The following is a 25,847-nucleotide window of genomic DNA, read 5'->3' as shown; positions in this document are numbered from 1 at the left end:
TGAAACTTTTGCTTTAAGCTGTAAATAGATACATGTTAAATAAAAGAAATAAAACCCACGGAAAGCCTTTTTTTTTGGTACTTCATTCCTCAGGTATATTTAAGAGATTCTGAAACATTCTCTACAACAGTATGTTCACAATACAGCAAAGTGAATCGACACATAACAGCGTATGTATACTCATATCTTTTAAAACTATTCACAAAATAGAGCTCATGGATGCGCTAAACATGTATAAAAATATGTATTACATCCATTCAATATGTACACAAATGTGCAAAACATATGGCATACAAATGATGAGTGCTCCTCCGTTTTGGAGGATGTAGAGAAGTGGTAGTCATCAGGTTTATCACCCAGTGTAGTCACCACTGATACTTTACACATTAACAATGTCGATAAAAAGTATTACATTTGAAAATAAAGTCCAGCATTAGAAAATGGGACCAGCCGAACGGTCAAATAAAAATGACTAACAATTGCGCAAAAAATAAAAAGCAGTGAATAACGGGTTGGCTCCACAAGACCACTGATTTTTTTTTAAAAAAAGAAAAGAGAAACTGGGAGTCTGCTTAAAAAGCGTAGGGAAAAAAAAAAAAAAAGAAAAAAAAAAGGCCAGCTGCCTAGTTCACGGAGTCACCGAGACTAAATTTTATCATCTGTGCAGAGCTTTAGGATCCTCACACAGACTAATGCATTAATGCAAACAGTAACTTAATAACCCAAGGCAATGTGCTGAGACATACTGCATACATTACAGTACTCTCATATCAAATTTAAAAAAAATCATGAAGTTATTGCTTTGTCGAAGTTGAACTGACCGGAACCTCGAGTTTTCCCCACAGACACGCTTTCAAAGCAAACTTCTTTAACTTGAGCCTACAATTTGAGTCACCTCAGTAAATACATTTCCAAAACAAATTCCGAAACCACTCACATTAAATGGCATTATGCATTATTTATTTGGCCTCTTTGGTAATGATTTCATAAATTTACGTTTCAGTATCAGCCCCAAACATCACATCAGGCATCAGCGAACTGAAAATCAGGCCATTATCAATAAAATGGCAACGTGTCACTGAAACATCTAACACTTAACTAATCCATTCCCAGATCTACAGCCTGCAGTTACAACCTACAAGAAGAGACTCGTGTTTTGGCATCATTTGTTTACTGAAGAGGCCACAACTTGGTCAAGGTGTGGATTGAACAGTACGAAGCCATGATGCAGGAGCCTTCGGTATGTCCCGCCTTGATCAGACGCATCTAAGCGAACAGCAAAAACTCGAACGGCTGATAAAAATCATACTTCTAAAAAAAAACAAAAAAACAAAAACAAAAACAAAAAAAAAACCCCATCTGTATCTGTAAAGGTGCTCTGATGCAAAATGATTGTTTAATCAGGATGAAACATTCATCACTGCAGGTAAAAGTGCCATATAGCCTGTATCTAAAAAAAAATTCCACAAACCTACATTTTTAAAGCAAATTAGGATCAGATGTACTGTTACTGGCTTCAGACACATGGTTGAGTCAGTTATTGCCTCGAACTGAGGTTAACATGGAGTCACTGATCCAGACAAGATGTACAAAAAAAAAAGGCAACATTTCTCTCAGAGCTGCTGAAAACATCAAACTATAAGCTAACATTCCTATACAAGTGAGGCCACTCTAGATGAACACAACTCAACAAACAGAGTTTGGTCTCAGAGATTAACCCGGCTAACTGCTTGAGAAGCGAGTGCGATTTGTAACTGAACTGAATTCAGAACAAGAATTGTACAGAAAGTGTTTTAGCTGATTAAAATCACATAGGTCACAGAATCACTTGTAGTTGCATGCTGCCGAGGTATTTCTTCTTTTCTTTAAAATCACATACATATTTTTATTTAGGCTGCCATGTTTGTTTTGTCTTTTTTTTTTCCTTTTTTCTTTTCTATTTTTTTTTTTTTTTTTTTTACTGTGCGCAGAGCAGAGCAGTATTAGAATGGCGGCACAGTAATATGTTAACGAACAGTGAAACACGGACACGTCGACGCACACCCACACATGCACACGCGCATACACATGCACACAGGCGAAGACAATAACGTGGCACAGACAAAAGGACGGACAGACTTCATCGAAAAAGTGCAGACGAAACGGAGGGCCTGACAGGATACAATTATGGTCAGTGAGGGGATGGGGGTTGGTGAAACCACTACTGCAAAGGAAACCAGAATGTGTCCTTTTCTGTCCTATTAAACTGCTAGTAAGCTGCCAGAAATGTTTACCATGCAGTGTCTAAAATAGCAAAAAAATATGGTGCATGAATATCTTAAACATTAATGGCTTCAAAAAAAGGAGATCTGGTCCTCTGCCTCTAACAGTTTGACGCAGGCTCCTGCCGACTGACTGAAAGGAGTGATCTCTGCAGGGGCATTCAAACAAACAGCAAATAGCATTCAACGAAAAGCACAAACGCTTATCCAGGCCCAGGTGCATCTGAAAGCTCAAAAAGAAGGAAATCAGAGGCACAAAGAGTTGCACAAAGAGTCTACGTTTACTAAACCTCGTGTAAATAAGAACAAGAAGTCTATAAGTTATAGTATTAGTCTGCATGAATGCCCACTGCTCTTAGTGGCAGCTGTCATTTCCTATAGCACAACCGACACACTCCTGTCCTAATGTGCAAAAGCACTAAAGAGTTTAGCGTCTACCGCATTCAACACCCGCTTCACCTCATCAGATAATTAGCAGATTAGGGCCTTTATGAGCTGAATTTGGTCTGAAGAGAGAAAATATGAATCTCTGTAGGGCTGTGACCCCACCAGAACTAGTGTCTGACAGGACTAGTGTCATTAAAAGAGCACTGTGTCTTACTCCTTCAGTTTTGTTTCATACCCAAAACAAATATATACATCATCCTGCATGATATACATTATAGTTGTAATCTTCACTATATGATACATACAAGCTCTGCGGTTGTTAGAGCACTGGCGTGTCCCATCAGGCGACATTCCTTATATGTTCTTATTGACGTCAAGTGCCTTATACACTCATTCACTCACACACACACACCCCCTCCTGTGCATACGCACAAAGGAATACTTGCACACAAGAATGGCCTGACACAACGGAAGAGTTTTCTGAGTAACTGGCTGATCAGACTGATCATGATAGATACAGATATCTGTGTTACCCAGTGGAAATAAACAGGGGCTCTAATAAACAGGTGAACTTGTGTTTCTAGGTGAAGTGATCCCTTTTTTTCTTCTAAGAATAATAGTGTAATGGTGCATGAATCTGACTAAGGTTGACCAATCATCTAATGTGGTGTCAAAACATCCGGAATAGGATTCTGTCCTGATTCAAAATTGTCTAAAATGGTCATAAAGGTATGTCTAGATTGTGCAGAGGGCGAGTGAATCAATGGCACACGACTAGAAAGAGAATAAAATATAGAATCCTGCTGTTAAAGGTGTGCTCCCGCTTTAGATGGCACCAAAAAGAGAACATAGCCTTCACCAGAAGAAGCTCAAGGAAGGCTCTTTGTTCCCATAGTGCCATATTAGGACATGAGTCTAAATGATGAATGACACAAACTGCAGTGCACTACAGCACATGAGCAGAGGAAACCTCTCACATCTTCAAAACGTGATTTTGTTAAAAGAGAGACATAATCCTGCTCAAAACCTTGCTCAGTCACACACTAATGAATAATGAATAATCGAATCCTTTCTCTCTCTTTTGCAAAAGCCCAATCATACGAGTGTGTGTTTGTGTGTGTGTGTAGGCTCACAAGAGAGAATGAGTGTGTACTGTGGTCTCAGTCCCAGTGCAGCTGCAGATCATGCGCGTCAAGGAAATCGGAGCCGATCCCCAGTGGGTCGAGGGGTCCGTTGGGCCTTGGCATGGTTATGTCCAGCCACTCCATGCTATCCATGCCTGTGTCCTGCAGGCTGAAGGAGGAGGAGGAGGACAGGTGTCCAGTGGGCTCGGTGAAGCTCAACTCGGATGTGTCCATAGGGGAGTGGGGTTGATCCAGCAGCTGGCTTTGCAGCTCTTCTAGCAGCCCTAGAGTCCTGTGCTCTCTCTCAGCTTCTCCCCCCAACGTGCCCTCCAGCAGTGCCTCCAGCTGGTTGTCTGAGGCCAGAGAGGCCAGGCTGGGCATGGGCTCCACCAGCAGCGCCGGAGGCGGCGCCATCTGCACCTGAGCCGGGGGCCGAGATAGGGCAGTGTTGACAGGTAAAGTGGTAATGCTGGCAGTGACGGGCATCAGCTTAGGCACCGAAGGCTCCTGCTGACTGAAAGGGGTGATCTCTGTAGGGGCAAAGAAAATTCCACAAAAAGCACAAGGTTGAAAATCGAAAAATGACATGGACACTGTACTTTCACAACTGAACACATTGGCACTATATTAAAATTTGTTCCCAACCTGCATTTCAATCTGATCTCTACCTGTAGCAGAGATCTGATAACCGCACACAAGAACTGACATTTTAAAGCATAGTATGGAGTTATATTTGGACTCGGTGACAGGTTTTAACCAGTCAGGGTTTTTCCAGTTCCCTAGCAACTTCTCCATTTCACCAAACGTGAACAAATAAGACACTGTGTACAGTGGGTTAAACAAGGGCGTGCACACAATTATCACACTTTTTGAGTTCTTGAATTAATAATACATTAATGAATAATGTTTTGTTAATTCAGAGTGCTGTCCTGTAAAAAAGGGTATTCATAGTTTACAAGGTAGACAGTGGTTACAGCGGTTTATGCTAAGTATGTGTAGTTCACCATTTTAATCCATATAAAATGTGTTCTTTGAGATCTCAGATTAACATGTCCTTCTGATTTTATTTATGACTTTACATGGCTGATACAATAATTAATGGTGTCATACACTATAGGGTCAAAAATGTATAGCCACCAGACCATTACACCCATGTGCCCCTTTATCTATAAGAGCATTAATGAGGTCAGGCATTTATGTTGGACAGGAAAGCTTGGTGTGCAGCAGTATCTCTCAAAGGTGTTCAGTAGGGTTGTGGTCAGGGTTTTGGAGTTCTTCGACTCAGAGGCACTGTCATGCTGGAACAGGTTTGTGTCTCTTTGTTACAGTGAAGGGAAATTATAATGCTGCAGCATACAAAGATATCCTATAAAACTGCATGCTTCAACTTTGTGACAAAAGTTTTCAGAAGACCCAAATATGGGTGTGATGGTCAGGTGTTCAATTTCTGGCCAGTCTATTTATGTATTTAATATCGACCTCAAAGATTTTTTTTAGTGTATTTATATTCTAAATCATTTCAGCATGAAATATTTTGGTTATATCAAACTGTCAGGCAGTGTTGCTGGATTTAACACGACTTCTTGCTCCTGAAAAACTGGTTTAAACAAAAGGTCATCTAACCCTGTCCTTGTGTGTGCAACTCCCATGCAACTGTATGAATTACTACACAAGTAGTTGTTTAGTTATATACTGATGTGTGTAATTTAGCTATTAACTCCAGACTATGTGCACGTGACTCAATTCCCAATCACTTTTGACATTATTGTGTGTTTGTATGTATTGTGAGTGTGAAGCAGCAGCTTTGGTAGGACACTCTCTTTCTGTCTCATTCATAAAACTTAGGTGTTTTAGTGCAACATTTGTAATTGTTAATGTGGGTCACAAAGATACATATGTTAAACATTTATTGCCAGAATATAACAACACTGTAAGTTACTTTGGAGTAAAGTGGTCTTCTGTTCTTTTCACAGTACAGACAACAGTATAGAATACTAGAGGGGAATCACACATACACAAAGAAATCATTTTTGGAAAACAAATGATGGCCTAATTCTTTCAGCCAAGAGAACATACCTCCACTTTCAATGAGAATATCAAAAAGATCATCCATCTGCTGACTGGTTGCTGTCGAAAGCTGAATCACAATAAAACCACAACAGAAACAGTGTTGGTGTTAGTAACAGCAGCAGATGGACTCTGTGGTGTGTTTGCATAGAGGTGTACATAAATGTGAGTTAAGACCTGTGTGATGGCAGCTGCTTGCAGGCTGCGTGTCTGTTTAACAGCATCTTCATAGGGAGGTGGCTCTCGACTCTTGGGGGGATGACAGAATGCAGGAGATGGCAGGATGAAGGCAGGCGAGACCTGAGAGGGAGACTAACACAACACAGCTACTTACACACAACACAAAAAAACTGTGCACCGACATAACACATTAATAGTGACATTTCTCTTACCTTATTTAGGGGGCCGTTGGTGAGGGAGGGAGCAACTGGGGAAGTCTGAGCAGACAGAGTATTCTCTGGGGAGCTGCTCAGGAAACAGCGAGGCATCTCCAGACCTGCCTGCTTCTCACTGGCACCAAAGTGAAACTCAGACCCTCCAGTGCTGCACATGGGCAGGGCCTGCGTAAAATTACAGCAAATACAATTCATGAGACCTTGACAAACCATATATTGCTAACACACAGAGTATCAGTTAAGCAGTTACATATATGCTTCACGCTAACCACTCCAACATGCTCTGTAAACAGGGCTCATTCAAGGGCATGTGGTAGTACATGGTGGAGTGCATCATTTTGCCAGAGCGGTCAGTGAAAGCACTATCAGCTCTTCCTTCTTTTCTTGAGATCTAATTACACACAAGGCTGACAAACAAACTGAGGCCAGGACCACAGGCATGCTCACTCACTGTGCGTCTGGCACCAGCGATTATCTTCTGATATTACTCGGGTAACCCTAGAACAGCTACACCAGACACCAAGCAGTGTGTGGAATAAGACCACTGTCTGCCATCTTATTGACAGATTAATCCTCACTCCTATAGCCCGATCCTAAGGCCACCATTTAATATCCATTTCCTTGATTACTCTCTCTGACACTGATCTACTTTCCTTTCCACATTCTTTTCAATTGGTTAATCATTATTAAAAGTTTCAGTCCACTCTATTGTAGAAGAAAATCAGAACAGGACATCAGTGAATAAATAACAGCTGAACCTGATGCTTAATTTATGGTTGTTGGGTTTGCACTGGCATGAAAAGATAACACGTTTGTTGTGGTGCTTCAGTGATGCAAGGCTGTTGGTCACCACATCAAAATTCATGTCAATTCTTTCAGACGATACAGACCACACAATCCTTCTGTAGTCTTCACCATAGCCCTTAATGCCAAAAAATAAACTCTTCTTAAAAGCAGTGGGATGACCCACATGCTACAATTTCCCACCAGTTTCCATATATCCAGAACACCACCCACCACTATACACATGAAGCTTTAATCTTGATTAAGTAATCAACATGTGGAATTTACACTGTCTGCTAAATAGATAGTCACCTGCACTATATTGTTGTGATTGACTGGCTGTGGCGAGTTGTTCTCTGTTTTGGCAGGATGTAGCTGAGTGGTTTGGATCAGTCCTTGGCCTTGAGGAGAGACAGCTGCTTGGAGGACTGGCTGTCAAACAGAACGCAGATATTTTAAACATGCACACTAACAAAACAGACTAGAAATGTAAACAGTACAACAGCTTTAACACAGGTGTTTTTTTCTACTTTCATATGGTTATAACAAGGTAAGCACACCAAAAGCTTGTCTGATATTTAGAATACCTGTAGTTTGACATTAGTATTAGTGAGCTGGATTGTAGTGGTGTTGTTGGGTAGAGAGACAGGCAGCAGGATCTGGGTACCCGTGTGCTGCGCGGTGAGCAGGGTCTGGGGCTGCCCGATGACCTGCGACATGCCCTGATGACTGATGAAGAACTGTGGTAAAGGGGTGGCTGTCACTGGGGCAGTGTGGCTTTTCTCCAGTTTCACTACAGATGGAGTGTTATGTGGGGTCAGCGTACAATTCGGGATAACTGGGCTTTCAGTCTTTACTGTGACCAGTGAAGCGGCTTGATTGATGTTGTTGTTACTTTCTATGGAGACAGAGTTTTGAGCACTCCTCTTCTCCACCTCTAGCTGCATTTTCAGTTCCTCCACCAGCCTCTGTTCCTGTTCCAGCTTTCTTAGCAGCTCCTCAATCTGACGCTCTTTCTCGTGCAGCCTTCTGTCCTGCTCCTCAGGAATGGCTGCTGGGTGGCCACTACCGCTGCTTTGGCAGTTGGTCTCCGGCTGACCCTCCATAGCGTCCTCTTTATTGTGCACTTCCGAAGATACAGGGGATACAGGCGGTGTGTGGCTCTGGTTCTCAGGGGGCTGCTGTGCAGGTGACAAGCATGTGGTGGTGCTGGAAACCTCCATGGATGTATTGCAGGTCTGTGTGTTAGGATTGGTGTTGGGAACAGACATAGAGCTCTCCTGGTATGGCTTTAACCGCTCTATCAGGTCTGTTTTGGTTCCAGAAACAGGCAGACCACGCAGCTTTAATTCCATTTTTAGTTCAGCAACCTAAAGGAAAGAACAAATGATGACCTGGCAAACAAATATCTATCTATGTATTGTTTCCACAAATGTCTATAATATTGTCCACAACTTTTCAACCCTGGTCCATGAGTTGTCACTGTTTAGTACATTTTAGTGTTTACCCTACTCTACTGGCATCCTCTGTACCTCAGGGAGAGCTCTTAATTAGCGAATTAGTTAAATTAGATTTGTTAAAAAACAGGGTTGGGATACATCAGATTTGATATAGTCAATTAATTATCATATTATTTAGATTATCATCATTCAAAATACTGGAGGCAAAAAATTCATCATGATAAACACTAGGCGATGTAGATCATCACCTTCATCTCCTCCAGGTTGGCTGGCAGTGTGCCAGCCTTGCGGTTTGACAGAGTGTTATTCGGGCGCACTGGTGCAGCTGGAGGCAGTGACACCACAATGGAGGCAGGAAGACTTTGGGCACTGTTAATGGCAACAGTAGCACTGCTGTTCTGCCCCTCAATCACAGGCCTGCAGAGGAAGTGGGGTGGAGGTAGGGAGAGGCAGGAGAAGGAAATCTGTTAACAACATGGCGGAAACAATTTCCTCTGTCCTCCTCTCTCACAATAAACAAACTTGGGTTGTGAACAATGCACATCAAGCAGGATAAAACGCTCACGTTAAATAAATCTTGCACATGTTCAGATAGAAATGGAAAAGTTAGGTAGGGAAAAATCTCACTGACTTCCTGCCATTAATAAAGATCAACCGACTTGTTATTGGAAACTAGGTAATGGGCCTGAGGCCTGCTGGCAACAATAATATCAGTGTTCCAAGACATTTTCCAGCTACACATGCATTTATAATTGCGCACACAACCCCACTTGTTGACAAATAGCATCCTAATAGATATACACAAAAGCTTCACGAGACAAAAGGTGACCTTTACTAAATTAAAATCTGACAGAGACAGTCAGCAGATGTTAAACAGTGCACACAAGTACGTTTATTATAAAGAGTAAAGCTACATAACAGTAAAACAACAGTGTATGAACAAAGAGAGAGGATGAAATGAAATTGAAGAGGGGTTAAACTTACTTGAGGGGAGCGGGCAGGATGGTCTGGTAGTTGTAGTGCTGTTGTTGTTGCTGACTGAGAATTTGTAGCTGCAAGAAGAGCTGCTGTTGCTGCAGTAAACGAGCATAAGCCGAATCCATAGGGGCTTCACTGGGCTCTTGTTTCTGATCCGGGGGAATGTACTGATGATACTTTAGCTTTTTCACTCGTGGTTTGGCCTCTTTGTTTTTCTTGCTACGACTCTTGTCACCAGCAGTCTTGGGCTGACTTTGCTATAGGACAAAGAGCAAAAAAAAATAAGTTGATTTAGAAAGAATAAACTTTTAAAAAGTCAATTGTAGGATGACTGACCTTGATAAGAGGAAGCACAGATTTGGAGGGAGGTGTAGTGACTGGTTGAGGCTGTGGAACTGGAGGACTGACTGCCTGCTCACTAGTGGAATAAGGCTTGAGAAAGTCTCCTGTAACATGTAGGATAGGAGTGCAGTGCTACACAAGGAGACAAAGGAAGGATCTATTAAATTCATACAATTAAAGTCTTCACAATGATTCAAAGCAGGAATTAAAAATCACCTGAATTAAATGATTTGGTAGTGGTGAGGAAGCCTCTATGAGCTTTGACTCCCCAGGTGAAGGTATAGATCCATGTGACTCCTGACTGCCTGGCTGTTCTGGAGAGAAAGCATCACCGCTGTCCTCATCAAACTCCTGTGTTTTGGGGTAATGCATCTGGCCATCTGCAAAGTCAATACCAGCAAAAAAAAAAGGACCCCTTTATACAAAATCTGTACATTTAGAGATTTTGAGATTTAGAGATATACTCATACCTCATTTAGAGATACACTCATACCTTGCTCATGGAAAAAAAATAAAAATAAATAAATAAATAAAAAAAAAGCTCTATGAACATCTATCACATGATAGTATGTGACTTCAGCCTAGCGTGTGTTGTGCAAATGAACAGGGATTATGAAATGGCAGTGACCTGGACGTCTTTCAATATTAATGATTAAAGCAAAAAAAACTTTGGAAAAACTTCACATTCTTCCTTAAATACAAGTGGCAGTGATGATTACCCAATAAAACATCTTAAACCTAAAACTAAGCATGAGGAATTCACATAGCAGCCCACCACAACCATCAACACTGCAGCAACAGTTACCCATGTGAAAAAAAATTGTCCCTAAACAACTCTAGGTGATGCTTGTCCAATAGTTTGCTCTTGATACTTTATTATTTTGGCCATTGACAACAAATGATTTAGATACGATGCAAACAAAAATAATACATAAATTTCCAAAGAGAAAAAAATATCTCCAGTGCAACCCTACTAAATCCAAATGTAGAATAAGGAACGATCCTAACAGCCTAGCACACGTGTGCTATTTTTAATGACCACTATGTAAACTGGAGAAAAAAACTGAGCTAAATAAAAGGACGGGCCATGGCCCTAACTGATTAACAATAAATAGATTATCAGCCATCTGTATCAACAGAGTACCAAAAACAGTTCTGATGTATCCCACTATAATATATATAACGATAATAGAGCCTCAAAGTATACGAAGAACTGTGAGCCCTCCTCAATACAAGTGTTTCAAATTCATTTACCAATGATAGCCTCTTTGACACTGGATGCCACAGGCAGGATATTTTTCTCCACCAGCTCCATGGGGCCAGGCCTCTGTGCAATCTTCTCATTGAGATCATCAGCCAGTCGAGCTCTCTTCAGCTTCAGCTGTGTAGCCTGCAGTGATGGCTCTGCCACCGTCTCTGCCAAATCAGCAGCGATATTCAATACACAAATCAAAAATACTGCCATCAACAGTTAGTAAGCATGCAGTGTGAGTGAATGCAGCGATACCTTGCAAGATGTGCATGCGGACCAGCTCAGCCCTTTCTGGACGACTCCGAATCTTGTGCTTTAGGAAATTCTCTGTCTATAAGAGAAATTAAGTGAAGGTTAAAGTTATCCTCCCATCTCCAACTTGTTATTAATACAAAAGAAAAAGAACAGAATTGTACAATCTTTAAACAGAAGGTCAGGCTATTTAAATATCTGAGTGGCCCATATAGATCCCCTTTACACTTGGACAGATAAAGATCCTGACTTTTGGTGTTGATGAGGATTGGCAAAAAATAATGCCCATGCACTTACCCTGGCTCTCTCCAGACTGCGGATCTGTTCATGGAACGCCGCTGGGCTCTTGAGAGCTGCAAACACAGAGCCAGTGAGCTTCTGCACATACTTCAAACACATGGTACATGCTACAGCTGGTGTGACTGCATGTTCGGTTGCAGTAAAAACCACACTCAGGACAAACAGACATATCTTTATCTGTGGAAACCTGAGCTTAAGTGGAATCTTGTCCATCTAAAAGCTGGGCATTAGTTCAGAGAAGACTCAGAGGACAAAAGTGTGTGTTTTAGGGCTTTCGGTCTCGGCAGTGGTGAGAGCAGTTATGAGTAACAGTGGAGTAAACCCTGCTGTGCAGCTTTTAAAATAACGTGGGCCAAGTTCAGCTGTAATATGATAACACCGAGTGAGGAAAAATTAAAAACACAATTTATATTCAATCAGTCATTCCTTTAAAAAAAACAAAAAAAACAAAGGTGAGTTTTTAACAATGACTAAATCTTACATAATCTACTGAAGCACAGCAGCACATTTTCCAGTATAAGGTACAGGAGGTACTCACGTGGCATGATGCCCTGGTCAACGAGCTGTTCCCGAGTGCGTCGCTGCTGCAGCCGCAACTGAAGGACTGTTAGAAACAACAGGGTCACTTTCATCATGCGATTACAAAGCAGACAGGATGGGATATCAAACGGTCACTCAGAGCCGTGCATGCACACAAACACACACACAAACACACACACCCACTTACAAAAAAATCCGACACACTTCCTTACTTTTTATAAACATGCTGTGCATTCTTCCTGTAGCTATTTTCACCACATTCACCGATTACAATTTACAAGATTAACAATTTTTGAAAATAAAAAGTACAATAAAAAAAGGGTATACACTTGAAATATATAATATATAAACAACATATATGCAACACATAAGCATAGTAAAAGAAAAAACAAAAAACAGTGTACTGAAATGCTACAAAATATGATTTTGCTAGATTCTCATGTGAAGACTACTGACATGTTCACAGGAATTGATAAATGAATGTAGACCATGGCTCTGTCGTGATCTGAAATTAAGGCTCTGTGTTTTGCTGAAAAGGGTGACTTGTGCTTCTCGTTTCACAATTACTTGAAAAATAATTGCAAAACAGGCATCTGTCTTATGCGTACATAGCACAAAAGCTAAAGCTGCTGCCACACCTTGGTGATGCCAACCCACAACAACTCTCGAGCATCGCTTCTTAGTAAACAAGCACTGAGTGATGCTACTCTCCCATGCATGGAGGCTGACCCAGTGACTCATTTGTCTGGATTTAAACAGCTGACTCTGTTTGTTTCCCTGCAGGGGGGAAAATATCCATAATCACAATAACTCGTGTTCAGAATAACCACAATCTTTCTAATGTTGCAGTTACTAAATGACATCTGGAGCCAGTTCCTTCGCTGTGGGGTCAGCTCGGCTGGATAGCAAAGTATAACCGAACCAGAAAGGCAGCTGAGAAGAAACCGAACAAAGTAGGAAAAAATAAAAACACCGAAATTCATTTGTTGATATCCGTCAGATAATGAGGCAGAAGAAAGGGCAGCACCTGAGCTGAAGGCATTCCTGCAGGCAGCATGGCGCTCTACTCCCAGACACGCCATGATTCCTCAGGCGAGCTGCTGAGCACTGAGGCTTAGAGAAGAACCTCAGAGCTTTACATTCCAAATGCTCTTTCCAAATCCACCGCTTGTGTCTTCCCTCATAGTCCAGAGCAGATCACGCTGACTGACTGACTGACTGCCTGCCTGTGCACGCCGTTATGAGGGTGAAGAGGCGGGAGCTGTACCTTGAACACTCCCACCCACTGCATCATCGGCTCTCTATCGAACCTCTCCCGTGATTGCAATGCCCTTCTGAGGAGCTGGACTTTTCGCTGCATTTGGAAAATTTACAGGCAAAAGAAAACCTTTTTCTGGCATTGGCATTTGTTATTTGATCAAACCTGCTTTCAGTCTAACAACAAAAAACATCTGGAGAGCTATCTTTGTTTGAAGAGCCTGGATTTCATTTCTGATGCGTACAGCATACCTACCTCAAGCTGTAAGATTCTAAAGAAAGAAAGGGCAGTGAATGTACAAGCCTGTGGCTGAATGATTGACATAATCAGTGTCCTGGGAGAAATCTGTACACTTCCCCTCCAGGACACAGTGACCTCAGCAGAGTGAGTGGCTAACAGCTTGAGCCAGATGCTGACGTGCGAACAGCCAACCACATAGAGCTGTGAACTACTCCCTGTGCATGCAACAATGCTGTAAGTTTTCACATGTCAATCAAAAGCCCAAAAAACAAGGCACTAAAGCAATGTTGGCCACTCTACCAGTCTCATAGCGGGGATGGTGAGGCATTCCGTATACCTGGCAGTGGTTATAGCGTGAAATACATGCCAAACGTGTGTCAGGAAAATTTAAATAATCTCTTAGTTGATGACACATTTATCTATGTTTATCATACTTATAACTATGCAATAAATAAATGAACAAACACACAGTACTGACAGCAAGTACCCAAAGGCACGGAAGATTATTCAGTGTTCTGTAATATGTCTGAGTCCACCACATGACAAAGAATATCTGACTAATAAACTATGCACATTTTTATTTGTCAGTTCCACAGCTGAAACAAGTTTCTACCTGGTAGCCTTGCAGTGTAACATTATCCAGACTGAACTTCCTGTCAACAGACTTCCCATGATTGTTACTGACAACTGACAGTATCATTCCAAAATATCCTAAGTTATTATTCATAGATTATCAGTATCGGAATGGATGAACGTTGGAGCCAATTTTTGTTCCTCTGTAATGAGAATGTGCGTGGACGTTCTCGCCTGCACCTGGGCAGCGCGTGTGGAGTGGACTCACCGTTCTTGCGCTCATTAAGAGGTGGTAGGTTCTGGCTGGGCTGCAGGGACAGTTCCTCCATCTCATGGGTCACCGCCTCGCTCTGAGGGCTGGCTGCCAACAGCCCCCCTGCGCCAGCTTCTCCCTGGGCATTCATTTCTCCTCCGGGAGGAGTCGAGAGACTCCCTGGAGATCCGCACAAAATGGCAAGCTCACAGCCAAACCCCTGCTGTCTCTGATTAACACAGAGAACTCTGGGATTTCTGCAGGTACAGAGAACAAAGAGAAGGGAAATAGATAAGACAGATGAAATAAATGTAAAAATGTAATAGTATTAGGAGTGTATGGATCCGACAATACTATAGTAATAATGCTAACATTAAGACTGGTATTAGTCCTGACTGATCACATTCTTCATCCTGATCTGATGTACAACGATGCATGTAATCCTGTGAAACCTGACACAGATCTTGCCTATAGGCACAAATCGCTTTAGAGCATGTCACCTGATATCACTCTGATGTTTCGCATAATAAAGCTGTAAGAGTCTGTTTGCCTACTGTGGGGAAGTCAGTATCAGATCACAGGGGTGCATGAATTAAATTCTCCAGTGTGCTACCAATCCCATGTGTGTTACCAGGAAACCAAGTGACACGGCTTAAAATTGGTAGCTAAGATATGACACGTCAATTAAGTGTATTAATATGGGCTAAAGCTGACTAAATGAAGTATGCATCATGCAGTTGCACTCTATTGCAAGGTTTTCTCATCCAGCGTTAGCACCTGGTAGCCCCGCCCCTCTTCCACTATGTAAAGCAAAGCTGCGTGCATGAAGTGTCCAACATTCCACACTCGGATGAATACGTGCATCATCCGGATACCTGAAGTGCACTTCTTGTTGGAATTTTCAGTGTGAACACAATAAACGCACTAACTACTATAAATTAGTGTACAAGTACGTGACTCGGGATGCATCTTAAGAAAATAAATACATAACATACATGCAGTACGTCATGTTTATACCCTCGACAAAAGAAAATCAGCAAGGTGATTGACGAACAGTCTGGATATTAGCTTAGGTGTTCTCTCTTCCCCTTGCATTATTTTTACATAACTATACAATAAAAGCTTATGTTTCATGTCAATATGGAGTAGCTTTTTTTTTCCCTGGTTGTTCCTCCCACTAGTCCATCAGGCAACTATAAATAAAACACTAAGAGTCCAGACACGAAACCTGCCTGTCCCAGGAGACTGATGTGTCCACTATCAGATTCAACGATCAGCTCATACTGCAAGCTCCGCTATCATAAATCCAACAAATGTGCCTGTTGTGAGTCTAAATAGCAACAGTAACACAACATGCCATTATACAGAGACCAGTGCAATTTCTAAAAAGCAGCAGCAGCCAGAGAAAGTGAGGGTTTGGTGTTTCCTTCATTTCTGGATTTGCCTTGCCAATGAAAAGGATGCGGTGAAGTCTGTAATATCACTTCAGCCATACAGCAGAACCTTAAACATTGAGTCATGACCATCAAAATGAACCACACACTCATTTCTACTGGTGTTCAAGCCTCAGAAAAATGAATCAGCTAGGAGTTAGTCAGTGTACCATTGCTTCAAGTTTCTGACATCATGCTGTTTTAAGAGCTGGACATAAAATACTCTGGGTAGACACACAAAACCTTCATTCATCAAAGAAATGTAACAAAATAAAACCCTAGAACTGCCTTTGGTGACACAAAATAGCCTAACCACATTCCTTCATTCAAACGGAAGAGATTATTACAGTAAAAACATTGTGGCCTGATGATTCTCACTGCAAATTAATAATGAGTAATTTTCCTCTTTTTATTTTTTCTTCAGTTCAGTAACACTTTCCAACACATTACATCATATGAAGTTATAAAAACCTGATGAAATCCCGCCGTCACTCCATTAGCAGTAAGCATATCAATGATATCAGTGGTCATGATGAGTCTGTATGTCTATATATAAATACCCTCATCAAAAAAAAAAAAAAACATCTTAAAAATATGGTAGAAAAACAGACCCACTTCCCCAAAATATATTAAAAAAAAAAACAACAGTTCTAATTTTGGCAAATTCTGACACCAATAAAGTAAACTTTACAGGTAACTTGGGGCAGTAAAAATAAATTATATTAATAAAATAGAAACAAAGGTGGCTAGTATACAAACTATTTTATTCCAGTTTAGCTTCGAGGGAGCAGGGACACACATCTTAGCTTTTCTGTTTGTTTTTTCTTCCTTTGTTTGCTACTAACTTTTATTATTTTTGAGCTAATTAGGAGTGTAGAGCTATATTCTGGCTACAACTCTATTCACGACACTGACCCCCTATTTAAATTTCTGAATCATAAACAATGAAAAAATAAATTAATAAAAAAAAAAAAAAAAAACACTGAACAGGCATAACATTATGCCAAATATTGTGTCCCCCTTTTGCTGCCAAAACAGCCCTGACCTGTCATGCACTGTGTATTCTGATACCTTTCTATCAGAACCAGCATTAACTTCTTCAGCAGTTTGAGCAACAGTAGCTCATATGTTGGATTGGATCACACGGGCCAGCCTTCACTCCACACGTGCATCAGTGAGCCTTGGCCGCCCATGACCCTGTGACCGCTTCACCACTGTTCGCTCCTTGGACCACTTTTGATAGATACTGACCACTGCAGACCGGGACCACCCCACAAGAGCTGCAGAGCATCTCCAAAACTGATCCACTCATCTAGCCATCAAAATCTGGCCCTTCGTCAAACTCGCTCAAATCCTTACGATTGTCCATTTTTAACACATTAACTTGTGCCATGATGAGGAGATAATCAGAGTTATTCACTTCACCTCTCAGTGCTCATAATGTTATGGCTGATCAGTGTATACTATAGGCTCACTATATCTTAAAAAAAAAAAACCCAAACAAGTTAAGCTATTTAAAACGGTTTTCTCATAAATAGAGCACTGAGCAGGTTTTTTTTTTTGCTTATAACATTGTTGTATAATCATAAAACCTATAGGGCACTTAGGTCAGTTCATAATTGCAGATAATCATGAGGTGCTGATGCACCAATCCAAAGAAAACATCCAGATGCTATTAATAACAGCAATTATTAATCGAATTAAATTCACATATAATATAATTGTGCTATCTAGCTACTAAAAGGGGTGTACAGGGCACAAAAGGGCGTCCAATCCTATCCACGAGGGCTGGGGTGGCTGCAGGTTGCCAAGATTAACTGATTAAACAGGGGGAATTACTTGTGGCTCCTGCTTGATTAGAATGAAAACCTGTATTCATACCGGATAACACTCTAGCAGAATGATATCATTTTTCCACCAATCAGAATGTGTGTCTGGATCTAAAAAAAAACAAAACAAAAACAAATCTACATCCATGTAGGAAAAAAAACCCAACAACATATCTAACAATCTTGTCATCCTCCTGCAAGATGCCATTTCTTACCTCTCCAGTGAATACCACTAGTTTTTTTCAGAATAAGTTTCCAGAATATGCTTCCTTAGCTTAAATGCCCAACACATAGTGAAATCCAGATGTTTAGGACTGGTAAATAAACCAGAATGCCAGCTGGGTTTGCAAGCGAATCAGTCATTAGAGGCACTCTCCAAACCACACGTTTACTAAATCATTGTGGTCATTGATCTAATCAAGATAACAAGAGCTGAACTGGTGCTGGTTAAGAGCTTTCATCAGCAGCAGACAGAAAAGTGTACTGACCTGAAACTGAAGTGGAAAAAAAGAAAAAGAAAAAAAGAGTGAAGTCATACACAGCAGAAATAACACCCGATGGCTGTGGTTGATGACCACACGGTCTCGTACTGTTCTGCACAGAAACCTACACGGTTCTATACTTTGGGAGCTTTAACAGCCATTACGCCTAATGGAGATAGAAGAAGAAGAACAACAACAAGAAGAAGAAGAAGTAGTAGTAGAAGAAGAAGAAGAAGAAGAAGAAGAAGAAGTAGTAGTAGAAGAAGAAGAAGAAGAAGAAGAAGTAGTAGAAGAAGAAGAAGAAGAAGTAGTAGTAGAAGAAGAAGAAGAAGAAGAAGAAGAAGTAGTAGTAGAAGAAGAAGAAGAAGAAGAAGAAGAAGAAGAAGTAGTAGTAGAAGAAGAAGAAGAAGAAGAAGAAGTAGTAGAAGAAGAAGAAGAAGAAGAAGAAGAACAAGAAGAAGAACAAGAAGAAGAAGAAGAACTTTAAGGTCACTGGTAAGTTTAGGTTCTTGCCCAAATCCAGTAGGTAGGAGGGCTGGTGATGACAAAATTATCATGTCAGTATGATCAAAGACACGGTGCATCATGATATATGGGCTTGCAAAAAAAAAAATTCCCAGCAAAAAAAATAAAAAAAATAAATAAATATTTATTTTATATATATATATATATATATACACACACTTTATAATAATAAAAAAATCCATTCATTTTTTTATATTTAAAAATGTCCATTTTATTTTTAAAAATGAAAAGAAAATACTTAAGACTGAAAGCAGAAAATAATTTCTACCAGATTTTCAGTCAATTTATTTTACATTTTAAAGATTAAGTGCACATTTTTAATATCAGCTATTTCTTTTATTTCTATAAGTTTCTATTTTTCCCCCTGATCTTCACAACACAGCCACCAACCAGAGATGGTGAACGCTGTCAGATGCTTCCTCCATCCATGCCAGCAGTCAAACTGCTGCATGAGCACTGTCCAGGGGTGGAGTAACACTCTGGGAGGAAAGTGTGATGCATCTACTTCCGCATACACGAGCTCAGGGACGCCTACAGATGTGTGCTGCTAGTGTTGCTGTGATTGAAGAAGTCGAGAAAGAGAGAGAAAATTTCACCTCTCCCTCCCAGAAAGAATAATAATATTACTCTCTAGTACTCAAGGCCATGGTGCCACGGCTGTGGAGATTCTAACTCTCTTGGATGATACTGTGAACGCCCTTTCTGTTAACATTAATTAAAATGATGTATTGTGATATACTTTCCTTTCATCAAGTGTGTACAAAAGCACTACATGGCAATTCCAGTGAAATGGCTGCGACAAATTGACTTGCAAAGTGTCTCCTGGCCTGTATGAGCTCAGCATCAGGGACACGGTGTGCAGGACTGCTCATGTGACCTGTGACTGTTTAAGGAGGAACGCTGAGTGACATTAAAATGTAAAATGTTTTAATGAGATCAGAGCTTTGTGTGAGAATCACAGGGGAAAAAAAACTGTGTGAGAAGCTTAAAGCAAACACAAAGTATTATTACTGAACTCTGCTGTGATGGATGTCTTAAAGGTGACAGAAATTCCAGGTCAGCTTGATTAATTGCTGCACGCAACAACTAAAAGAGGAATCATGAATAAAACAAGAATGCAGGAAGAATCTGCTCCACCCTCAGCCTTACTTCAGGCACTAAAATAAATTCTATTGACTGAAACATGCGGCTCTTTTCAGATCACATGCATAAATGATGCGATGTGCCTTTTTTTTTCTTACAGGACAAATACAGTGTAAATGAAAAAGCATATGCTAATATGCTATCAGTGATGATGACTGGATCACGCTGTTATTTATGAAATCCAGCATAGCTGCTGCTTGAGGAAGAGTGTGCTTCTCAAAATGCTGACAGCAGTGAGGGGAAAAACTGATTGCACAAGTAAGAGAAGTAAGACTGCGGCTAGCGTTTCGGTTTGGGAAAAACATCTTGCGTTTCTTCTCCACAAAAGTGGCTGGTCTTCTGGCAGAACGCTAGCTTGTGAAATGCACGAGCTTCGCATCCTTCTACACCATAATCCTCGTGTGGAGATTGCATCTTTTTTCACTCTGGCGCCTCCTCGTCATCACCTGCATTGCTGTGGTCTGTGAGCATATGGAACTTTTCTGTATGTTTTTCCCTCCACACACTGGTGCAGTAGCGGAGCGAGGAAGCTGAGATGTTAATGCCTGGGATCAACAGCAGTGGCGAGTACAGCCTGTGCTTTCTCGGAGCCAGCTGGAGCCATCTGTCTGCACAGAGATTCTGCCACTGTGACACTCTGACCGCGTCACCATCTTTAGGACTGAAGTGCTGATTTAAGACGGAGCCGGCCGCAGCACATGCAAACGTTCTACACAAAGCAGTGCTGCTGCCTTTCCAGCTGACGTCAGAGGTTCAAGTCGAAATTTGGCAAAGAAACCTTCCGATGTCAGCAGCTGCTCCGGAGGCATTTTAACCAACCAGTGCGTGTGTTTTGTGGGTGTGTCTTTGTGACAACAATGAAGGAACACTCTGTATTTGTTTGGAGAATGAGTTTCAATACAGACAGCTTCGCTTGACGTCCTCCACGAGCTTCACTGTCCTCATTCTTCTGCCGATTATCATCGGTCAGCTCCGGTATTCTGGTCGTTTTTTCTCTCGGAATCACTGGGACTCTTGTTTTGTGCTCTGGGACAATCTGTGGGTTGCTGTTTTTCTTTCAGTGTAACAGTCGCTATGCTGCTATAATGGAAGCAGCTCAGGGAATTGCTGGAGCTCCAGACGCCTCGTCCTAGCGGCCTGGAATCCATCATTAGTAACGACCTGAAGAATGCAGGCAAAACACAGCAGTGTGTTTACTAAAACCTGGCTTTATTGTCCACACGCCATCACTTTTCCTCATGCCCCATGCATCAGTGTTGTAAAATCAGTGTTCCGTTCCTCCGACAATATCATCCAGTGCATCAGTGCAGGACTTTGTTATACAGGCAGACCAGGTGTGTGGGGCGAGCGCCATAAGATCTGTGGTAACATGTTTCTTAGAAGCAGCTTTGTGATGGATTTTTGGGCTCATCGTCTCATTAGATCTTGAAATCCATTACGTTTGTGGGCAACAAATCTCTCGCTGTCATTTTTGCAATCTGTTATTTTTGCAGTACGCTGTCACGCGTGACTAAATCGGATCTTGTTCCTGACTTTTGATGCAGTGTGTGTTGTCATGCTGATGGCTGAAGTGATCGTGCATCATGTTTTAACCTTAAGTGATTCAGCATTGACTCGCCTTAAGCATGTTACATAACAAACACATCATACACCAATATAATCACTACTGAACCAGCCAAAGAGTGCACAAAAAGCCACAAATCTGTTATAACAAAAAGAGCAAAAAATAAGGCTTTATGTTTAGAATATTTTATATAATACTGCATTTTCAATAAAAAAGCAGAATACAGGTCCATGCATGTTTGTAATACAGCTGATTTTTCATTCATTTATCTTCAGTAAGAGTTTTATCCTGCTCTTAGCAGTGGATCCAGGGATAATCCCAGGAACACAGGAATACACCCTGAATGTGAAACCATAAGGAGCATGTAGACACACTCCAACATCCACTAACTCGAGTTTAGGACCAAACCCACGCTGCTGGAGCTGTGAGCTGATAACCGTACCATGAGTCGCTGATCATAATGATCAAATCTCAATTTATTAACACCACTTTCACCAACCTGGACAACATTTATTCATATAAACTCCCTGTAACATCCAGCTAAAGACTGACACACACTAGGGGAAAAAAAGACTGAAGAGCTTATTAGGAGAAGCCTCTGCTGATGTTGGAGGTGATGTGAAGTTTATGTATACATGAAGCTGTGAGTCGCTTGCACTGGAATGTATGTAGTGAAGAATGAGAGAAGGTTTTGAACAGCCTCCAAGCAGTTTACATCGGTAGCACCTCCACGTTAACAGGCTTTCTGGGAATGCTGACAGTATGGAGGGTCTGAGATCAGCTCAGAATCTGATTGGCTGAAATCTTCCATTTGAAAAATAAATAAATAAATCACGGAAAAGTGAGGCTAAAAATAAAAAGCACCAAATGAAGACAATCAACTGAGACATGTTTGTTTGATTTATAGACTTGCTCCATGATACTGCCCATGCGAACAGGTTTACTGGTAATGCTGACAGTATGGAGTGCTGGAGCTGAGCTCAGGATCTGATTGGCTGAAATCTTCCATTTAAAAATAAAACTTTAACCAGTGGCTCACACTGCGGAGAAACGCCGGTTTTTATTTTCCAGGCCAGTTTGAAGCACTGGATAAATCTCATTCCTTTGGATAAAAAGACCGATCTGTTTTACTTATTTTTTTATTCAGTTATAAAAAGATGATCAGTGTGTTCTGTTTCCTTGTAGTAATAATAATCAGAAATAAATCAGCACACACTACGCTAATATCACCAGCCAGGGCACAGTTGTGGTTCTCACTTCTCATTTCTCTTTAACACCATCGAACAAACTGAACTCCACGAACTGGAGAGTATAAAAAGTTTGGAAAGCAGAACAACCACAGACAGAGTCGTTTTGTCAAATCTAACCTGGAAAAAGAAAAAACCCAGCCTCTTTGTCAGGACGAGCATGGCCCTGCGCAGAAGGCAGGCAAATATGAGGCATGACTAATCACCCTGGTAATATCAAAATTGCTCTGAATAATCTGAACAGACCAAGTCCAGATGGCAAACCTATTTTTTTTTTTTGCTGTTCTGCAAGAAACACAAGCAACAACTACCATGTGTTCATCAAAGAGAAAGTAACAAAGAGGCCCAGCACAAGCTAAATGGTTGAGATAGGACTTTTTAATGCTTCTACAACACGCATGCTCACGTTGTTCAGACATTTCCACTACAGTTTTTTGTATTTAGTGCTGCAGGTTGGTAAGGGCCAGTACGTGCAAAAAATATTAGTGAAGAAGAAGAAGACAACGAAGAAGAAGAAGAAGACGAAGACCCACATTCCAGCACATTGAAACTCTTTTCTTGTTAGGAAGTTAGGGTCAGAGTTCAGGGTCAGCCATAATACAGAGCCTCTGGAGCAGAGAGGGATAAGGGCCTTGCTCAAGGACCCGGCAGTGGCTGTTTGGCTGAAGACACATTTTTCAGTCTGGCTTGAAGCCCAATCTCTAAGCCACGACTGCCAGTGATGCTTAGATTGTACGTGAATTCTACAGATCTATGTGTTTTTGGCTTTACACGTGCTGTGAGAGAGTGAAACCTGCTCTCTGATTTTAATCGGAGAAGATCAACATGCATGCTGATCCAGAACACCACAAGCAGCACCAACGCTGCACACTGTCCAAATGAAAAAGAGTGCCTTTGCTATAGACACACTAGACAGACAGACAGAAAGACAGACAGACAGACAGAAAAAGAAATTGATAGACAGACAGACAGATATATAAAAAGACAGACAGAATGACAGAGACAGACAGACAGACAGACAGACAGACAGATAGACAGATAGATAGATAGACAGATGATCTACAGTCGTGATCTTACGAGTCATCAGTATTTTGCTCTTCATCACATTATCCTGAAGGCAGAGTGGAAATAAGAGTCGAGACAAAATCAGCAGGAGGAAACGAGTGTGAATGATTCCGCGTTTATTCCACACCGTATTCACTGTCGCATGCAACCAGCAGAAAAACGGCATACTTCCCCGTGTTGTTCAGTTTTTCTCTCCGTCACATGGCGTTCTGTGAGGAGGACGAGTAATGTGTTGTTTTCTGTGTAAAAGGGTTTGACACCAGCAGAGAGAGAAGCTTTACATGAAGATGCTTTAAACCAGATCATCCACCACTCCTCCTTTTACTACTGTAAGATCCTGCAGTACAGCCGGGTCCGAAGGTCTGAGACCGAACATCTTTTTTTTCTTTCTTTTTTTTTATTACAACTGGAAATAAATGAGTTTTAGAATGTAGAAAATTCATAAAAAGAAAACAGGGAACTTTTGCAAGGAAGTGTTGACTATTTAAGATATGAAATTCAAGATGCTGCACAATTTCTAGGTCGTTATGTAAATGTAAGCAAATGTGTGTTATTGACCACGTTATCTCCTTCATACAAACTCTCAGATTGCCCGTGATTCGCATTCCTCCTACTGAAGCACGTGTTCATGCGACACGTCGGTGATTAGGCTTCAACGTGGATCATCAGATTTGACACAAATTTGTGGAGTGTGTGTCAGCTTGAGCACACGGTCATTAAAGCAAAAAAAAAGAAGAAAACGCTGAGAAATTCTGAAATTCATACAAATATTATTAAGATTCTACTTTTCACTCACATTACTGCTGATGATATTATTATTAGCTAATAATCTCCTTATAATATGATCCCGTCTCTAGCAAGCATATGTACAGCATCATTCTGCTCTTCACCTGAACACTGCTAGTTTTTTACTAAATAGTTTTCGTGTCAAGTGTGACATTTAAAACTCCAGAATCAGGCCGACATCCTGAACTGTGTCACTGTGTTCACGCTTTTCTCCAGAAGTGGGCCACAATCCCAGAGGACGCGCTTCAATAAACAGCCAAGAAGCTGAAACTTGTGTAGAATGCAGAAATCCAGGCTACAAGACAACAAGAGCCGGAATTAATCGTTCATTTTTATCTGAATTTTTATCTAGATGAATGATATTACTGGTTAATATCCGCTTAACCCTGCAGTGTGTGATTGTGTGTGTATGGTGTTGTCCTATATCCACAGCTAGACGAATGGAATTGTGGGTAAACTAACCAAAGACAGATAAAATGATCAGTTCATATGTATATGCTGTATACTCATTATCTTGTAAATGTCTGCAAAGCTGCTATGTTCATTATAAACAGCACTACAGAACTAAAGTGAATTGAACTGAAGCTATAAGATAAATGTTCAATGCCACTAGTGATTAGATGTTAAATATAAAGATTAATGTACACCGATCAGGCATAACATTATGACCTAATACCGTGCTGGTCCCCCTTTTGCTGCTACAACAGCCCTGACCCATCATGCACTGTGTATTCTAACACCTTTCTATCAGAACCAGCATTAACTTCTTCAGCAATTTGAGCAACAGTAGCTCGTCCGTTGGATCGGATCACACGGGCCAGCCTTCACTCCCCACGTGCATCAATGAGCCTTGGCCGCCCATGACCCTGTCGCCGGTTCACCACTGTTCCTTCCATGCACCACTTTTGATAGATACTGACCACTGCAGACCGGGAACGCCCCACAAGACCTGCAGTTTTGGAGATGCTCTGATCCAGTGGTCTAGCCATCACAATTTGACCCTTCGTCAAACTCGCTCAAATCCTTCCGCTTGCCCATTTTTCCTGCTTCTAACACATCAACTTTGAGGACAAAATGTTCACTTGCTGCCTAATATATCCCACCCACTAACAGGAGATATCAGTGTTACTCAATTCACCTCTCAGTGCTCATAATGTTAAGCCTGATCAGTGTACAAGATGGTCAATGAGAATTTTTCTTTTAATTACTCCCCCAATATCTAATAACCAATTGCTCCTTACACTGACATTACAGCGTGACAAATTTCAAGCCTTATCCCATGACAATAAGGTGACTCGGTAAAACACA

General features: G+C 41.1%; 1 protein-coding gene across 4 annotated transcripts in view; it reads right to left on the bottom strand.

Annotated features, from left to right (window-relative positions):
• Nucleotides 1-25,847, bottom strand: part of mrtfba (myocardin related transcription factor Ba) — a 31,880-nt gene that overhangs the window by 4,327 nt on the left and 1,706 nt on the right. For 2 of the 4 annotated variants that reach the window (XR_009206284.1, XM_058405427.1), the window contains exons 2-16: nucleotides 14,481-14,722; nucleotides 12,140-12,205; nucleotides 11,599-11,654; nucleotides 11,305-11,380; nucleotides 11,056-11,213; nucleotides 10,014-10,190; nucleotides 9,792-9,929; nucleotides 9,462-9,712; nucleotides 8,726-8,894; nucleotides 7,605-8,387; nucleotides 7,330-7,449; nucleotides 6,232-6,399; nucleotides 6,017-6,151; nucleotides 5,849-5,909; nucleotides 3,782-4,302 (exon numbers count right to left, since the gene is read on the bottom strand). Coding sequence is in view for 3 of the 4 variants with exons in the window: in XM_058405427.1 (XP_058261410.1) it covers nucleotides 3,809-4,302; nucleotides 5,849-5,909; nucleotides 6,017-6,151; nucleotides 6,232-6,399; nucleotides 7,330-7,449; nucleotides 7,605-8,387; nucleotides 8,726-8,894; nucleotides 9,462-9,712; nucleotides 9,792-9,929; nucleotides 10,014-10,190; nucleotides 11,056-11,213; nucleotides 11,305-11,380; nucleotides 11,599-11,654; nucleotides 12,140-12,205; nucleotides 14,481-14,616 (2,988 nt within the window). In the remaining variant the exon portion in view is untranslated. Of the gene's footprint in view, nucleotides 1-22; nucleotides 4,303-5,848; nucleotides 5,910-6,016; nucleotides 6,152-6,231; nucleotides 6,400-7,329; nucleotides 7,450-7,604; nucleotides 8,388-8,725; nucleotides 8,895-9,461; nucleotides 9,713-9,791; nucleotides 9,930-10,013; nucleotides 10,191-11,051; nucleotides 11,214-11,304; nucleotides 11,381-11,598; nucleotides 11,655-12,139; nucleotides 12,206-13,168; nucleotides 14,193-14,480; nucleotides 14,723-25,847 lie in introns of those variants that run through there. The other 2 variants (XM_058405429.1, XM_058405428.1) reach the window with 2 other exon arrangements.

Source organism: Hemibagrus wyckioides, linkage group LG13 (genome assembly GCF_019097595.1).
Source record: "Hemibagrus wyckioides isolate EC202008001 linkage group LG13, SWU_Hwy_1.0, whole genome shotgun sequence".
Taxonomy (NCBI): Eukaryota; Metazoa; Chordata; class Actinopteri; order Siluriformes; family Bagridae; genus Hemibagrus; species Hemibagrus wyckioides.
The sequence above is the reverse complement of the archived record's forward strand: the minus strand, read 5'-3'. Positions and strand labels throughout refer to the sequence as shown.